The sequence below is a fragment of the Castor canadensis genome, chromosome 7, assembly GCF_047511655.1.
Source record: "Castor canadensis chromosome 7, mCasCan1.hap1v2, whole genome shotgun sequence".
Taxonomy (NCBI): Eukaryota; Metazoa; Chordata; class Mammalia; order Rodentia; family Castoridae; genus Castor; species Castor canadensis.
Genome location: NC_133392.1, coordinates 159,115,808 through 159,132,861, shown reverse-complemented (window position 1 = coordinate 159,132,861; position 17,054 = coordinate 159,115,808). Strand labels below are relative to the sequence as shown.

The 17,054-nt window shown below is 50.1% G+C and overlaps 1 protein-coding gene across 7 annotated transcripts in view; it reads left to right on the top strand.

Annotated features, from left to right (window-relative positions):
* The window catches only part of Kcnab2 (potassium voltage-gated channel subfamily A regulatory beta subunit 2), a 91,521-nt gene that overhangs the window by 40,812 nt on the left and 33,655 nt on the right, over positions 1–17,054 (top strand). Inside the window, exon 1 of one of the 7 annotated variants that reach the window (XM_074081520.1) lies at positions 5,741–6,629. The exons of 5 other annotated variants lie outside the window; for them this stretch is intronic. In XM_074081520.1, the coding sequence (XP_073937621.1) occupies positions 6,412–6,629 (218 nt within the window). In that variant the 5' untranslated portion in view covers positions 5,741–6,411. Of the gene's footprint in view, positions 1–5,740; positions 6,630–17,054 lie in introns of those variants that run through there. One more of the 7 variants, XM_020166683.2, reaches the window with a different exon arrangement.

Genomic DNA, 17,054 nt, shown 5'->3' with positions numbered 1-17,054 from the left:
CCTTGATGGCTGGACAGGACTCAACAAAGAGACTAGGAAGAACTTTCCAATAGATGTGACAACCACAATGTGCTGGGGCGGGTGGCAGGGGAGGGTGGAACACAGAGAACAGGGAGTAATCTACACAGACTGGGCCACCAGAAATGTATGGAGAACAACGAGAGGCCAGACTGCAGAGGTAGATTAGGGTCAAGTTGGGGAGGGCCTCGATTACCAAGTGAAGGAGTTTGAATGTGTATGATGGGCACTGGGCTGCTATCTGCTATCTGTGGTATTTGAGCAGGGTAGGGATCAGAACTGGAAGGAGGAAACCCAGTAGCAGGGAGTAAGACAGAGAGCCAGGAGGCCAGGAAAGGTGGAAAAAGGTTGGAACTGCAGGGAGAGAGAATGGGGAAAGGGGTGCAGGGGGCATGAGCCAGGGGTATCAGGATACATGTCAGCAGGCCCTGGCCACTGACAGGCAGGTGCTGAGACACTGAGAGGGACAGAAAGGAGGTGGCTCAGAGCATGTTAGGCAGGCTGATGGTCACCACACAGTAATGGGGCACAGGGATGCTGACAGCCCAGGGGTGACAAGTGAGCATCTACCATAGCAGCAAATCAGCCTGCTTTTCAAATATATAATGAAATACCTGAGGCAGGCTGACTATAATGAAAAGAGGTTTATTTAGTTGAGGTCCAAGAGTATAGTATGGTCATCATCTTGGTTCTGAGGAGGACCTCATGGCAGATGTCATGGACATGTCAAGGAGAGACCACGGTGCCAATAGGAAGCCAGAGAGCAGTTTGTGGGTGGAGCTCTGAAGAGGACTAATTCAGGGTCCCATAAGACCTGCTTTAGTCTCGTCTGTAGGCACACTCCAAGTGACCTAAGAACCATCCATGAGGCTCCTCTCTTGAAGGTCCACCACCTCCCAACATGACCTCCAACACATGAACCTTTGGGGGCCACACTCAACCCCTATCCAAACCACAGCAGCGGGCTTGGCCTTCGGAGGAAAACTGTCCCAACTCAATCATCAAGGCTGTTCTATGTGCTGACCACCACTACACCACAGGAGTCTGTGTCCTCCCCTTTTGTCTCCTCCTCCTCGCCTTGGGCCTCCCTACAGAGTGGTGACTGTCACTGTTTGTTCATTTGAGTGAGAGACTAGTCAGCCTCCATCCCAACTCCTGCAAGCACCGGTGTGTCTTTGTAGCTGGAAGGTAATGTCATGCTGAGACTTTCTTGGCATCCGGGGTGCATGTCACATGCAGTCCCCCAGGACCACAACCCTGGGGATGCGGCTTAGCATTTAGTCTCCCCCTGGAGCTTGGCCTCCTAGGGAGCAGTCTCATAGCTCTTCCCAATCCCCAGGTCAGGACGTGTGCTGGGGAGGAGGGATGGTGTGCCCCTGCCTGATGGCCGTAGCAGTGTGGTATCCAAGTTGCAGATGTCTGACCATTTATAGGGCTGGCAGTGTAAGATATACTGAAGTGCAGTCCGTCCCAGTGGAGGGGAGGAGTGTCCACATATGCTAAGGGGAGGCCTTGCCAGACCCTAGCCCCTTTTTTGTGGGTGATGATTACACACTGTGGGGACAACGTGCTCGCACTGCAGACAGTTTGGAGAACAGGGAGGGCGGAAGCTGTGAGCTCTGAGTCCTGCACTCAGTTAGCAAACCACACCGGTGGCCCGGCCTTTTCTACCTGTGGATCCAACAACCCATGCCTCTGGCACACAGGGCTGTTGGAGGCAGTGAGAGGAGGCTGAGAGAAGGGCAGAACCCCCATCTCAGGCTGCACCCCCGACCCTGTGCGCCAGGAGTGGGCATTGCCAGGCTGCACCATGGAAGTGCACTTCCTGAGCTTTTAGGGGAAGAGGCACTCGTGAATAATTCAGCCTCTTGCACTGAGATGAAAGCGCCCTAATAAGAGCTAATGGACTCACTGCCATTGTGGGACTCGTCTCGTTCACCAATTGCTTCTGACGTTCTGCAGTGACACTCCCTAATGAAAAAGCCGCTGTGCCAGGTCCTTAGATCCCTAAGAACTAGACTGTGGCCTTTTTTAAGAGCAGCCGCGCACGGAGGCAGGTGAGTTGTCCCTTCAGTCCCAGGAATGGATGGTATAGTCACCTCATACAGGGGATACTGCTTGGGGGCAGGCATTCCCGGGAATCGAAATGACAGAGGGGGTGATACTTGGGGATGCTCTGAGCTGATCTGAAATAAGACCCTCGACACCCTTTCATAGCAGACAGCTTCAAAGAAAGAGCCGGCTCAGGGTAAACTTGAGGTGATGTGTTGGATGGAGGAGGGTGGACAGCCTCCTGCCTGGCAGTACCTGCCACTGCCCTGCGTCCCCGTGCTTGAGCCTGCTTGCTGCCCACCCTGCGCAGCACTGGCTGGCTGGCTGCCTGTTCCCCAGACCAGTGTCTAGCTCTTGCCTTGCTGGGCTCACCCTTGATTAAGACTGGGCATTTTCCTCACTTGGCTGGGAAAGGGGAGGTGTGTTGCCATCCGAAAAGTCTGTCTAGGAAGCCCATGCCTGAGTGAGCTAGGCTGCTTGGTTTGAGCCTAGGTTTGCTGATTCTTGAGCAAAAATGACTGCATTTCGGCACTGATGTGGTGTGTGCACTGCAGAACCGCGCTCCAGAATGGTAACCGCTTCCCTCCGTTTCCGCTTCCAAGAACTCTGGCCTGTCCCTGGTTTCTAGACAGATGTCATCGTGTTTCAGAGATGTGCAGGCTCCTTCTCAGTCCTGCATCCTGTGCTTTGGTGTGGCTGTCATTCAACAGACCCCAATTCAGAAATTTCAGGTAGAAATTGCAATTCCTACTGATTTAATGAGGTTAATGTTGTCGTTTCATTTTTCCGTGTGACGGTGTTAATTCACGTGAATTCCCCTGAGTCCCCGGCTAATAGGAATAGACTTGGGAAGGCAGGCTCCGCACAGGAGGGAACTTGCAGTTGCTGCATGATTAGCAGTGGCACTGAGGAGGGGGCTTATTTTTTCCTGAACCTAGGTGAGGGAACACGCCAGACCCTGGACAGCCTCCCTCTGGAAAGGGGCTGGGATGCTGTGAATCAGAGGCCAGGGGTCAATGTGCTTTCATGCTCAGGAGATAGGGGGCTGGAAGCTGGAGCCCCAACAATGGGCTTCCCTTCCTCTTCCCTGGCACCATTTTATCCAGGGCCTCTTATCCAAGGACCCCACTTTGCTAGAGTTGCCTCCAGAAAACGTCCCAGCATGGGAGAGGGCAGGGGAGAGGAACTTTGTCCTCCACACCCAGAGAGTGCTGGGTAGCACTGGTGACCACCAGAGCCCATCTGTGCCGTCTTCACATACCCTTTCTCCCCCAGGACAACTCTCCAGCTCCTTCCCAGAGTCACACTCCTTTCCTCTCCACAGACTCCCTCATAGCCACAGGTCTCTGCTTCTCACCCCTCTTCGTGGGCCAGAGGCCACCACACTTACCTACTTCTCTGTCCACGAGTCGCTGCACCATGCTCATAGTAGAAGGCCTGGGCTCCCCCCTTGCCACAGGGCCTGTACCCACAGGCCTTGAATTACACTGCAAGAAAAGATCACAAGCCAGGCACTGGTGGCTCACGCCTATAATCCTAGCTACTCGGGAGGCAAAGATCAAGAGGATCATGTTTGGAGGCCAGCCATGGCAAATAGTTCATGAGACCCTTTCTCACACAAAAAGAAAGGGCTAGTAGAGTAACTCAAATGGTAGAGTGCCAGCCTAGCAAGCATGAGGCCCTGAGTTCAAACCCCAGTACTGAAAAAAAAAAAAAAAGAATTACAAGGAGGGGGACTATGTAACTGGCCGTTGGAGTCACTGAGGACTGTTCTTTTCTGCCCTCTTCCTTTTCCCACCCTGATTCCACATCTGCCCTCCCCCCTTCTCAGCAGGGACATGTGTGTTCTCTGTGAGAAGTGGTGAATATTGTGTGTTTCATCCCATTGAACATTTCCTAGCAATGTCTGATGTCTGCATGGCTCACTCGGCTCATTGCAGCCTCTGGTTACTTGTTCCCCCTCTCATGGCCCCATCATGGAGAGACCCACCCTGCCTGGGGGCTAGACTGTGAATTCTTCTTGCCAGAGCACTTATTGTAACTGATGTTATAGCCCATGTCTCTGGTGATGGTCACCTCCACAAGGTACACTCCTGGCTCTACCACTAGCTCCTCCCCAGTTGTCCAGCTACTCACTCATGCAGCCTGTGTGTAGTGATAGGCTTCTACCTGTCTCATTTCACAGATGTGAAGACTAAGGCCTGGAGTAATTGAGGTGTCTGCCTAGAGAGGCTGAGTGGGTGACAGTCAAGGCTGCCCCATCTTGAACCCGATTTTTTAGCTTAGCCACTCTCATCCCACACCAGAGCCTTGGCTGTATTTCCAGAGCCCAGCCAGACCCAAGTTGCTTTTCCTGGGTAATGTCTTAAAAGCTAATGGCTATTGATCTTGGCCTGGCTGGGCCTGGCTGGGCCTGGCTGGGTATGTGCACATCTGAGATGGGCCTTGCTTTTCGAGAAAAGCCTGCAGCTGCAGCCTGCCTGGCTGGCCTTCTCTCTGAATGGGGCCCTGGGGAAGTGAGGACCCGTGTCCATTCACCTACACAGGGCTGGCTGGCAGCCAGCCACACAGCCACCTGAGAAATAGCTGCCTGCTGTACACTGCTTTCTGGAGGATGTAGTGGGGGCTGCTGCTGCTGCTGCCTGTGGGGTTCTGGGCTCACTCCCTAAGAGGATCCTAACCCTGAGTCAGGGCCCCTTCACTGATTCTTCACTGGAAGGTAAGACTTTCATGCCAGGGACAGCCCTGCCTGCTTTAGCGTCCAGAGTCCTGCAGCTCCCTCCCCACTCCTCCCCTGCTCATTGAACATGTAGTTGAGGTAGAGATGGGACTCAGAAAGAAATTGGACAGACCAGCAGACAAGGGGGCGTCAATGGGCCCTATCCATGCAGGAGTGAGGTGAGTGTTCAAGAGCTGTGGTGAATGCAAGTCCTGGTGTGAGAACCATGTCTATGCCAGAGAGGGGGCAACCTGCCAAGAGCACTGGGCCTGCATCTGGGTCCAGCAGTGACAGTGCTGCAGGAGAAAGTCTAGTTCCAGCCCCAGTTTGGCTTTTCAAACCTCAGAGCCCCTACTGTGGCCCTGTGACCACCGCTGGACCCAAAGCAGGCAGCAGAGAAAATAGAAGAGTGCCTGCCCTCTGAGTCTGACCCTCCCCGTGAAGGGGGAGCAAATGCAGCAGTGAAGACAAATAGGGAAGAAGCTGCAGTTAGCCACAGCAGGAAAGAGGGGAGCAATGGTGGTGGTGGCAGGGGAGTCTGATGGAAGTACAGGACATTTGGGGCCATGCTGACCAAGGATCTGCCCATGACCAGAAGTTTTGTTGTTTTTGTTTTGAGCCAGGGTCTCACTGTGTAGCCCAGGCTGGCCTCAAACTTGAGATCTTCCTGTATAGCCTCCTGAGTGCTGGGTTTATAGGCGTGTACTACCATACCGGACTCCTGTGTCCTCCTAATGGGCGTTTTCTTGTTCTTGGTTTCTGAGAATGTGTACTTACTAGTTAGGATGACTCTTTAGCAATGTTTCTTAACATATAAGCTGTGAAATTTCCTGATCTCAGCAAAACATACTTCTCCAGGCCACCCACACTCGGTTCAATCCCCAATACCACCAAAAAACCCCCAATGCATTCTGTTCAGTCTTTCTTTTGCAAAAGTCTGTGGACTGTGACATTCTAACTGTCATGGACCATGGAGCCCAAAGAGCTACGCTGGTACAACGGGGCTTTGACAAGCAGAGTGCCTTGGACAGTGTCTCCTTTCCCAAGGCTCCAGAACACTAGGGCCTCCCTGAGGGAGCCCTAGCATGTGGGGCAAGCTGCCACTCTGGCAGGATCACACCTGTGCTGCTTCCTTGGGGACAGCCCTTTGGCAGGTTTTGCCCTGGGAAGCACCTCAAGAGAGTGTTATGACATGTGACCTCAGCCACTGCTGGGCAGCAACGCTGGTCCCCCGCGTTCAGGGTCTCCACTACGCATGCTTCCTATACCCCTATTCCCACCAGAACATTTGGAGTGCAGCACTCCCGCCTGGAATGCAGCTTGGCCTGTGCTCGTCTCACAGCTGCAGGGGCAGAGGAGGGTGGGTCAGTTCCCAGCAAGTGCTGCTTTGAGGACAGAGAATCTCGGGCCAAGGGGTGTTTTGCGCAGGGCCCAGTTCCATCCCCAGGCAACCAAGACCTCTTGGTGACAGCTTATATTGGAGGTTGCTTCACTGCATCCATCCCTTGTCCTAGGGGCCAGCTGGCCAGCCTGGGGCGCAAGAGGCACTGGCATACTCTCTAACCCACCACCACTCCGCATTTCCCGTCTGGACAGTGGCAGCTGTCAGGCCAGGCCGCACCATGTTGTCCATGACATACAGCGAGAGTCTGCGGAGTGTGAGCAGCAGGTACCACTCGGACTGGGCCCTGCACCCGGTCCGCCAGACGGACACGGTGGAGCTGCAGCGGCTGCGGGAGGTGCGGGCGGCCGCCCAGGCCAGGAACGTGGAAAGCTTCCTCCGCATGCACGGCCTCTCCCTGGACGGCTGCACCGCCCAGCGCACAGGCATGAAATATCGGTAAGGGCCAGGCAGTGGGAAGAGGGCAGGGAGTCCCTGGAACACGGAAGGAAACCTGCAGACAGGCACTGCACAAGCAAGGGATACAGCCCACGAAACACTGGTGGCAATTCTGTTGTGTAGGGGTGATACACATTTTCTGTTTTGGAAAGTCCAGCCCTGTAGAAAAAGTATCTAAGAAGAGACTGGAGCCTTCCACAGGCCCAGCTCTCCAAACATAAAGAGTTAGGAGTTTGGTATATTCTCCACTGAAAAAGAAGGTGGTTTCTGGTGTGGGGGGGGATTTTTGCAGAGGGGTAAGTACACTGTTCATTTGTCTCTTGCAACTTTGTTGGGACAAATCAGTCATTAGGGGCGGACTAAACATGAACTACTGAAAAACTTCAACTTGTCTCTTACAACAAATCCGTTCTGGCTACAGAAACCCATTTTGTGTTCTGGGGACAAAAAAATGTTCTCCGATTTTAGGTGCTTAAATTGGGCGGTCCATATGGGAAGTGGTCTTTAGCAAGTGGTCTCTGAATTGGTTGTACCAGATTCTTACTATGTAGCAAAGGCTGTGAGTGTAATACTCTGAGTGTCTGAATGATAGACATATCCATCAAGAGGACTTTGTGTTAACTCACCCGTCTCTGGATTCACTCTGACTGGACAACTTTCACCTGACCTGAGGGCCTGAGAGCAGGCCTCCCTCCATTTTGCTTATAAATCCTTATAGATTACAAATATGCAGCTTTGCCTCCTGTGCCTTCAGGGACAAGCCCTTGCAAGAGCCAGTTGGCCAAAGGGGACCGTCCCCACCCAATCCTTGTAGAGCTGCCAGATACGGCAAATGAACATACACAATGCAGGATTGGGATGCAGCTCAGTGGTTGAGTACTTGCCTGTCAAGTGCAAGGCCCTGGGTTCAGTCATGCTGGCAGAAAATACAGAATATTCCATTAAATTGGAATTTCAGGTAAGTAGCAAATAATTTTTTTGTATATATATGTCCCATGCAATATTTGGGACAGCTAATAAAAAGTTAATTGTTGTTTATCTGAAGTTCAAACTTAACTGAGCGCCCCGTATTTATCGGTCAAGCATAGGCCTCAGGGGTTGTCTGGCTGTTCTCTGGAGAGCAAGCGGAGACCTTGCTATTTCTTACCATTTTCTCCTATAGACAGTGTGTCTAGTCCTTCAGCCCACTGTCTGAAAGTGTGGTTGTAGTTGAAAGAAATAAAAATACTTCTTCTGGGAGTCCATTAGAGGGCAGAATTTTTAAGACTATATATTCTAAATTTAGCTGTAAAGGAAGGACAAATGGCCAGCTAGTTTGATCACAACTGAGCTCCTCCTTCTGATGGCAATTTCTCAAGAGGGAGACTCCATGCATTGTTCAGTTTTGTTTTAGTTTGTCTGATCACTGACACCTTGCATTCATTCAGCAAATGTTTATTGCAGGGATACTTGGCACCCGCCTCTGGGCTAGATCCTGGAGATACTGTATAAATAAAATCAACAAGGTCCCCAACCTCCTGGCCAGTACATCCTGGTGTGAGGAGGTAAGAAAAAGCCAGTTCATATATGAAGTTCAAATAGCACCAGCCATCCTGAGCTGTAAGACAGGACAACGTGATAGAGACCTGGTGTCAGGGAGGCTAGTCTGAGGAGGTGGCAGGAGAGCCGAGACCTGAATCATCTGAGAAAAGGGCCATTGGAAGATGTGGGGAAGAACCTTCCATGCACAGTGGAGGAGATGAAGGCCAGGTGGCTGGGCTGGGGAAAGCAAGGCAGAGCTCTTTGGTGGTGAGGCAGGGAGGGTCAGAGCTTGTCCTCCAAAGTGGGACTAGCTCTTGGATCCCTCCAGTGTGGATGGATTTTGTTGGTGGGTGTAGTTGGTTGAATCATGTTCTCTAAATTTTATTTGCACATGTGACCTTATCTGTAAATAGGGTCTTTACAGATGCATTTAGATAAGATGAAGACATAGCTCCCCAAGGAGGGGAGAAACTGAGGAAACAACTTAGGCCTCCAGTAGACAATAGGCAGAAGATTGTCCTACCTGAGTGACCTCCTGCTCTACCTGGTGAATTCCATCTTGCTGCCCCCCAAACTGGGTGAATCACATCAACAATTATTAAAGTTCCCAGATAGATGCTGTTCCATGGTTAACTCTTCTCTGTTGGTGACTAGATTGTGACTTGGTTAAACTTGGTCTTAGATATTAACATAAAAAATAATACCTCAAGATCAGTGCTGCCCAATGCAGCCTGGAGGCATCTGTGCATGGGCCTGTATGTTTTGTTAGCTGAACTGAGCCTGTAGCTTAGCGAGGGGAGCGGAAAGGCTTCCTCACTAACTTTCCATTTTTTCCTTAGACTGTCCTCAGCTCTTTCTGTTTAAAAAAGAGAGAGAGAGAGAACAGAATGTGTCAATGCATACAGTCTCTGTGTAAGCATGATGGGCAGGATGAGGGAAGCTGCTCTAGCTCCCCCTCCCTTCCCTACCTGGCTATAGGAGAATCCAGAGGTGTGGCCTCAGGCAAGCAGGAAGCTATGCCCTGAGCCCACACTGTGCTGGCAAGACACAGCTGTTGACTCTTCTCTGCTCTCTATGGTGCCCGGAAGTAACCCAAACTCCCCACAGGGCCCTATGAGGCCCTGCCTGCCTCTTCAGTTTCAACTTGGGCCCCTTTCCCTCCTGCTCAGAACACTTTCAGCTATGCATCCCTTCCTTCTATATCTCATTCTCAGAGACCCTGCCCTTTCTGTACTCTGACTGGACCATGCAATCACAGATTTCAGCATGGCTGGACCCTTCCTGCCATTCTCGTTTTAGTTCAGTCCCCAAAGAAGTACCTAGTCTATACAAGCTCCTAGCAAGTCATTCTCAAGCCCATTCTCCTCGCTGCCCTGTTGCTTCCTCACACTCCTCCACCTCTGTCGCCTTGCTGTTGCCCATTTGCACGCATTGAAAGCTGAGCCTTTGTTCCAGAACCTAGAGCATTGCAGGTCTCTATAAGTATAGGCTTAATCCACTTCCAAAATTTCCCTGGAGCACGTGTCTGGTTCCTGCTGCTTCCTTAAAGTGCATAAACAAGGCTGATTGGGAGCCCTGGCAGCCCTGGGCAGTGACCCATGGGCCTGAACATCCTGGCAGGACAGGAGTCCCGAGTCCTGCAGTTACTGACTCCAGATCCCAGGACATTACCAGGAGGGAAGTATTTGATGGTTGGCAAGTTTGTTGAAGAGACTCCAGTTGCTCAGTTAACCACAGGTCTCTTTTAGTCAAGGGAGGCTTCCTAGAGGAGCTGGAAATCCAAGTGTGTCTTAAAGGACAGGTGGGAAAGAGGGCAGTGTAGGTGGGAGAGGCTGGAGAGGGATGGAGGAACCTGTGTGGGGCCGGCCACCTTGAGAAAGTTCTGTCTTACTCTCCTACAATGTTCTAACAAATTGACTGACTTAAAACAAGAGATTTTTATTCTCTTACAGTCGAGAAGTCAGGTATCTGAAATCCAGGTGTTGGCAGGTCTATGGTCCCCCTGAAAGTTCTAGGGGAGGGTCCTTCCTGCTTCTTTCAGCAACTAGTGTCTTCCAGCAGTTGTTGGAGTTCCTTGGCTTATAGTCACATCACTCCAATTTCTGCCTCTGCCTTATGTAGCCATTTTCCCGTATCTCTCTAACAAGGTTACCAGTCATTGGATGTAGTGCCTGCCCTAATCCGGTACATCTCCTCTTGATTAGATCTACAAAGACCCTATTTCTCATAAAGTCACGTTCACGTGTACCAGGGCCCAGGACTTCAATGTGTCTTTGAGAGGGACACATTTCAACCCACTACAGGTTACAAGGACTGTGCAGATGTCACTGAAAACCTGCCCCTGCCAGGCACTTATGTGACCTCAGACAAGTCACCTAGCCTCCTTATCTGGAAAGTGGAGACTGGAGTTACTACCTCACAGAATTGCCTTAGGGACTAAGTAAGTTAGTGACAAAACCAGAGCTCTAGGCTAAGCTCTTTGTGGGAGATAAATGGGCCTGTCCCCTCCTGGGAAAGGACCTTTCTGCCTACAGTTGTTGTCCAGGTATCAGAAGCCCACCTTGGAATTCCACCTATCTTGGAACTCCACCCAACTTGGATTCTCATGAGCAGGCACCATGCCACTTGAAGATGCAGCTCAATGCCAGGAGGACAAGAAGCAGATGCCAAAAGGAAGGAGGTTGAGAGATCAGCAAGGTGTTCTAGAAGAGCTGCCCAGCCAGGAGCATGGGCTAGGAGGGAGCCAGTTGACAGGCTCAGGGTATCCATGGATGACCAGCCCAGGACCATGGCCTGTGTCCATGCTGGGTCTACCCCTGATGGCAGCAGCTAACAGAAAAGATCATGGACAATCATCTCAAGCCCCAGTCTAGGAGACTGCCATCGATCCAGAGGCTTTGGACCTCTGAAACCCCAGAGGAGCTTCCCTACCCTTTCCCCTTCCAGAGCTGCAGTGATGAGAAGTAAGGGGAAATTCTGAGATCCTAACATGTGGGTTGGGTCATTGCAGTATAACTGACTCACAATGGAGCATGTGGTTCCCACCTTGGCCCAACCATGCGATCTTGGGTATGCCTGTTAACAGCACAAGTTGCCTGGCCCCTGCCTGGAAGTTTGGGGGATCTACCCCAAAGAAGCCTTTCTAACGGGACAGGGGTGAGGATCAGCAGCTCCATTGGCACCCTAATTATTATTGTTGATCCTGCTTACACCTCAAAGGGTGCTGCCAAGGAAGGAAGGGGAGCAACAACGTGTTCCTCGGGGCTCAGCACAATTGCCTGGATACTGGCAGCAAGGAAGAAGAAAAGCCAGCCATCTTGTAGCCAATGTGCCTCTCTCTCCTTTGGGGGCTGGCAGAGTTGGGAGCAAGCCAACTTGTTGAGACTTGTTGAAGCTGTCTCTACAAGTTCTACTCCAGGCCATGAGACCTCCACAGGCTTCACTCAGTGCAGGGAGTGCATCTACCCTCTTCCATTGTAACTAGGTCTCCCTCCTGAGGGAGGACCTGGCTCAGGCCCAGTGTCTTGTCTCTTCAGGACCACTGAGGCAGGGCCCAGATCCAAGGTGGCTGAACAGGCAGCTGCTGTCCCAAGAATGCTCTCTAGTGTGTTCTTTGGACAAAGAGCAGAGCTGCTTCACTGGACAGTGGCGGGTCCAAGAGAGAGAAAAAGATCCCAGAAGTCCGCGGCAGATCTAAGTCAACCATCCGTGCACGATGCATCTAAGCAATCGGTTTAAGGGCCCCCAGCATGTGTCTAGGATTCACTCTCTTCTCTCAGATACATCTGAAAGGAGAGGCCCTTTAGAGGAATGTTTAGTTGTGGCAAATTCAGGTCCAAGTTTTAAGCTTTTAGCTGTCTACTGCTTCCTAATCCTTGGGACAGTCTAAGAATATTACAAGTCTGGATCTTGTTTGGGACAAGTGGAAAGTCACGATGCTATGAGCCTTCAAAAATCCAATAGGCCCAGGTGGCCTCCTCTGCTTGGCAGTTCCGTGCTGGTACAATGTCTTAGTCCTACATGTCTGAGAGTTCTGAGTTCAAATGTTCTTTCCCACCACCCCCACAACACTGCTAGAACAGGGTAGAGCAAGGGCCAGGGTTCTAACACAAGCTCTTCCGGGAGGCAGGACTGACTTCACCGAGGCCTGGGGGTGCATCCCACTTGGGGGCAGCCACACAAGCCCCTCGGTGGCACACACAGAAGCCGAGCATAGGGAGGAAAGAAGCTGAGAGGGTGGCACTGGATGGCACAGGCCCAGAAGGCCAGGGACATTTTTCCACTGCACAAACAATCACAAGAGGGTCCTTCCTTTTTTGGTCACACAAAGCTTGGGGAGAGCAACCTAGGCTGGCATGCAGCTCTGGGGAACAGGGCCCTGCCGTCTTCTTGCTCAGGTTCTCACTGTCCGTGCACCTGTTGCCTGGGGTTCAAGCTGGTGGCCTTGCCTCCTGTGTTTCTTCACTGGGAGAAGTCACATCATCCCAGTAGGACCCAGGCCTGTGATTGTTAGGTAGTTGATAGCAGTGGAGGCAAGGGCAGCCTGCACCGACCCATGATGGCACCTAGTGACAGCTGAGACCCTGTACATGTATGAGCACCTGCTAGACGAGGCACTGAGGGGCTTTTACATAGCCCTGGACCCAAGTGGCCACCAGTCCATAGTACTATCTTCTTCTGGGGTGGGAGACCTTGTCAGATTCAGTCTCCAGGGCCACGAGACCCACTGCAGGTAGAGCGACCAAAGGGACACCCTGGCTCTGGAACAGCCATTTCCATTTGAGTTCAAAAAGTAAAACCCTGGGGCTAATGCTTGCAGAAGCTGGTATGGTGTACAGGACCATACCAGTCACATACCTGGCAGCCCCAAGTACATATGTCTTTGTGCTCCTTCAGCACAAAGTCCTACTGTGCAGCACCACACCTGCCACCCAAACCCAAAACTCAGCACAGGATGGGGGAGGACAGCCTTCTCATCCTAGTAGAAAATCTGCACCTTCCAGAATCTTCCTTTTAGGGCACAGGCCTCAGGAAGCCAGGGCACCTGGCTCCCCGGGAGGGTTGTCTCCAGTGTCCTGGAGCAATGACCCAGGTAGGAAGCTCTCATTCCGTTCATCCTGCTGGGGCTAATGACCTGGAGGCTGGGCACACACCAGAGCTGCTGGTCCTTTCTTCTTTGTTTTGTTTTAATTTTTATCTTGAAAACTGGATGTCCTTGGTTAAACAGGCAAAGGAAAACTGGGCATTTTTCTTGCTGATTGTAAGAGAAGTATTCCCTGATAGAAGTTTTGGAAAATGTAGAGAAGTGCAAATAAATGGAAGCCTCTCCACTGCCCTTGTTGGAGGGGTATTTCAATGCATCTCTGTCCTGGGTAGGGGAAGTTAGAAGTGCCCAAGAAAAACTTGCTGGGCTGGTACTTCTGTCTTGAAAGGTGCCCACGACCACCCCATGCCTCTGGTGACTGTCCCCCGCCCAGAGGCATGTCAGGCTTCCCTTGTCTAGAATGATGTGGTTATTGCAAGATGGTTAAGCCTGTGGGTAATGCCAGGTGGACCTGGCACTATTAACACTTCTCTGCTAGTTGGCAGTGTCCCAACCTTCACCTGCTGCCAGCAGCAACCCCACCTAGTTGTGTCAACCAAAAATGTCTCCACCTGTTCCCCAGTGTCCCCTTGGGGAACAAAACCACTCCCCAGTTACACCCACTGATACAAAGTTATCATACACACCACAGTTATCAGAGATTATAATGCAATATCATATGCATATAAAAATCATACTGAACTATTTTTAAAAATCACCTACTCCCCACCCCACCCAATTCCAAAAAGGATTATAGATGGCTTCCTCAAATTAACCTTCCACAATGGAGTTTTTCAAATAAATAACAGCACATATGGGAAGAGGAAAGCAGAAAACAAGGGTCGGTTAGCAAATTCTTATAACAGACTCAGCTGCTAGAAGACCTGTAGGGAAAACCCCCCGCTCACTGCTCAGGGGGAAAGCCCAGCGCCCCTCAGATTTCTTCAGAGTCTCATAAAAGAGCCAGAGGGCAAACTAGTAAACACCATTCCCTCAGCGAATGGACATTTGTCCAGCAGCTGTCTCTGTCCCTCAGTGTGATCGGGAATGGAGTCTCCTTGGTTCACTGGTCCATGTTCTATGTGGGACAGCAGAGACACCAAAAGGAACAGCAGCCAATGATCCAACCTCCTGGTGTCAAGGGGGATGAGGGCAGTGGCACTCAGAGAAGAGAGGGGCTGCTGTGCTTGGGATCTGTCTTCACATCAAACATACTGAGCTCACTTCTGAGCTGATACCAAAGGTGACTGCGAGTTCAAGGGCATGGCCACAGGGAACAGCAAAAGCAAAGGCCCAGAGGCTTTGAGGTAGATTACATGGCGGAGTGGGGTTGGGGGTGTAACAGCTTCAGTGAGATACAATTCCCCTACCAAACAATTCACTCGTTTAAAGTGTATAACGCAACAGTTTTCATGTACTCATAGAACAGTGCAAAAATGACCACAGTCAATTTCAGAACATTTTCATCAGCCCCCAAAATAAATCCCATACCCTTTAATTATTATTCTGTACTCCCACCCCCACCCCAAAAGCCATTAATGTGCTTTCAGTCTGTCTGGAGTTCTCTTCTCTTGGTGTTTTGTATAGGTGAAATCATAGGGTTAGTTTTTCACGACTGCCTTCTCTCACTCAGTATAATGATTTCCATGTTCATCTATGGTGCGGCATGCAGCAGAACTCCATTCTTTTTATAGCTGACTAGTATCACATTGTATGGACATACCATATTTTGTTTTATCCATTTGTCAGTTGATGGGGATTTGAATTTCCACTTTATGGCATTGTGAATAATGCTCCTGTGGACATTTGTGTTCAAGTGTTTGTGTGGGCATATGTTTTCAGTTCTCAGTGCATACACCTAGGAGCTGAACTGCTGGTGGTGTGGCGAGGCGCTGGCACCGCATTTGGCACTGGTGACTATGACTTTTGTGTTCTCACTTAATTCAGTATTGCTTCTGGCACACTATCCAGTTAAGACCAACCCTTGAGGAATCGTGAGATCCCAGCCTTGTGACATGCCATGGCTTGCTGATGCAGAGACGTGAAAGTGTAAGTTAAGGCACTGGGAATTTTTGCATTTCACTGGGCCAGCATGCACAGGGTCTCTCAAAGCCCTGGGTGAAAACAAGCCTCCAGAGCCTTACCCAGAGCTGCTGCTTGGACAGACCTGGGCGAGGCCCAGGACTCTGCATCTGTAACAGACTCCATTGATGCCCTGATCCTATATTGAGCAAAATGCCCTGGAGGTCCACATAGGCAGGTGCCTGAGCACATGGCATTTAGTAGCTGGTGAAGCTTGGGCTGTTTGTGACCCCTGCCATTGGAAAGTCATTCCTTTATGTTGTGAAATACTTAGAATGCATAGGTTGGTTGGTTTGTTTTAGTGGTGAGCACTTACCCAAGACCAGACTCTGGTCTGAGCACTTTGCCCATGTAACTTGACCTGGGATACATCTTTGCCATCTTTACACCTGAGAACAGTGTGACCGGAGAGGCTGCCCAGCTCAACCAGAGCATGAGCAGGGAGATCCAGACCTGTGCAGGGTTTCATTCTTAACTTCTGTGTCAAAAGACAAAGAGCAGAAGTGGATGTTTAATGCAATTCCCATCAAAATCCCAATGACATTCATTAAAGAGATTGAAAATCTACCGTTAAATTTATATGGAAACACAAGAGGCCACGAATAGCCAAGGCAATACTCAGTCAAAAGAACAATGCAGGAGGTATCACGATACCCAACTTCAAACTATATTACAAAGCAGTAACAATAAAAACAGCATGGTACTGGCACAAAAACAGACATGAAGACCAGTGGAACAGAATAGAGGACCCAGATATGAAGCCACACAACTATAACCAACTTGTCTTTGACAAAGGAGTTAAAAATATACGATGGAGAAATAGCAGCCTCTTCAACAAAAACTGCTGGGAAAACTGGTTAGCAGTCTGCAAAAAACTGAAACTAGATCCATGTTTATTACCCTATACCAGTATTAACTCAAAGTGGATCAAGGATCTTAATATCAGACCCCAAACTCTACAGTTGGTACAGGAAAGAGTAGGAAATACTCTGGAATTAGTAGGTATAGGTAAGAACTTTCTCAATGGAACCCCAGCAGCACAGCAACTAAGAGGTAGCATAGATAAATGGGACTTCATAAAACTAAAAAGCTTCTGCTCAACAAAAGAAATGGTCTCTAAACTGAAGAGAACACCACAGAGTGGGAGAAAATATTTGCCAGCTACACATCAGACAAAGGACTGATAACCAGAATATATAGGGGACTCAAAAAACTAAATTCTCCCCAAATCAATGAACCAATAAAGAAATGGGCAAGTGAACTAAACAGAACTTTCTCAAAAGAAGAAATTCAAATGGCCAAAAAACACATGAAAAAATGCTCACCATCTTTAGCAATAAAGGAAATGCAAATTAAAACCACACTAAGATTCCACCTCACCCCTGTTAGAACAGCCATCATCAGCAACACCACTAACAAAAGGTGTTGGCAAGGATGCAGGGAAAAAGGAACCCTCTTACACTGCTGGTGGGAATGTAAACTAGTACAACCACTCTGGAAAAAAATTTGGAGGCTCCTTAAAAATCTAAACATCGATCTACCATTTGATCCAGCAATACTCCTCTTGGGGATATACCCAAAAGACTGTGACACAGGTTACTCCAGAGGCACCTGCACACCCATGTTTATTGCAGCACTATTCACAATAACCAAGTTATGGAAACAGCCAAGATGCCCCACCACTGACAAATGGATCAAGAAAATGTGGTATTTATACACAATGGAATTTTATGCAGCCA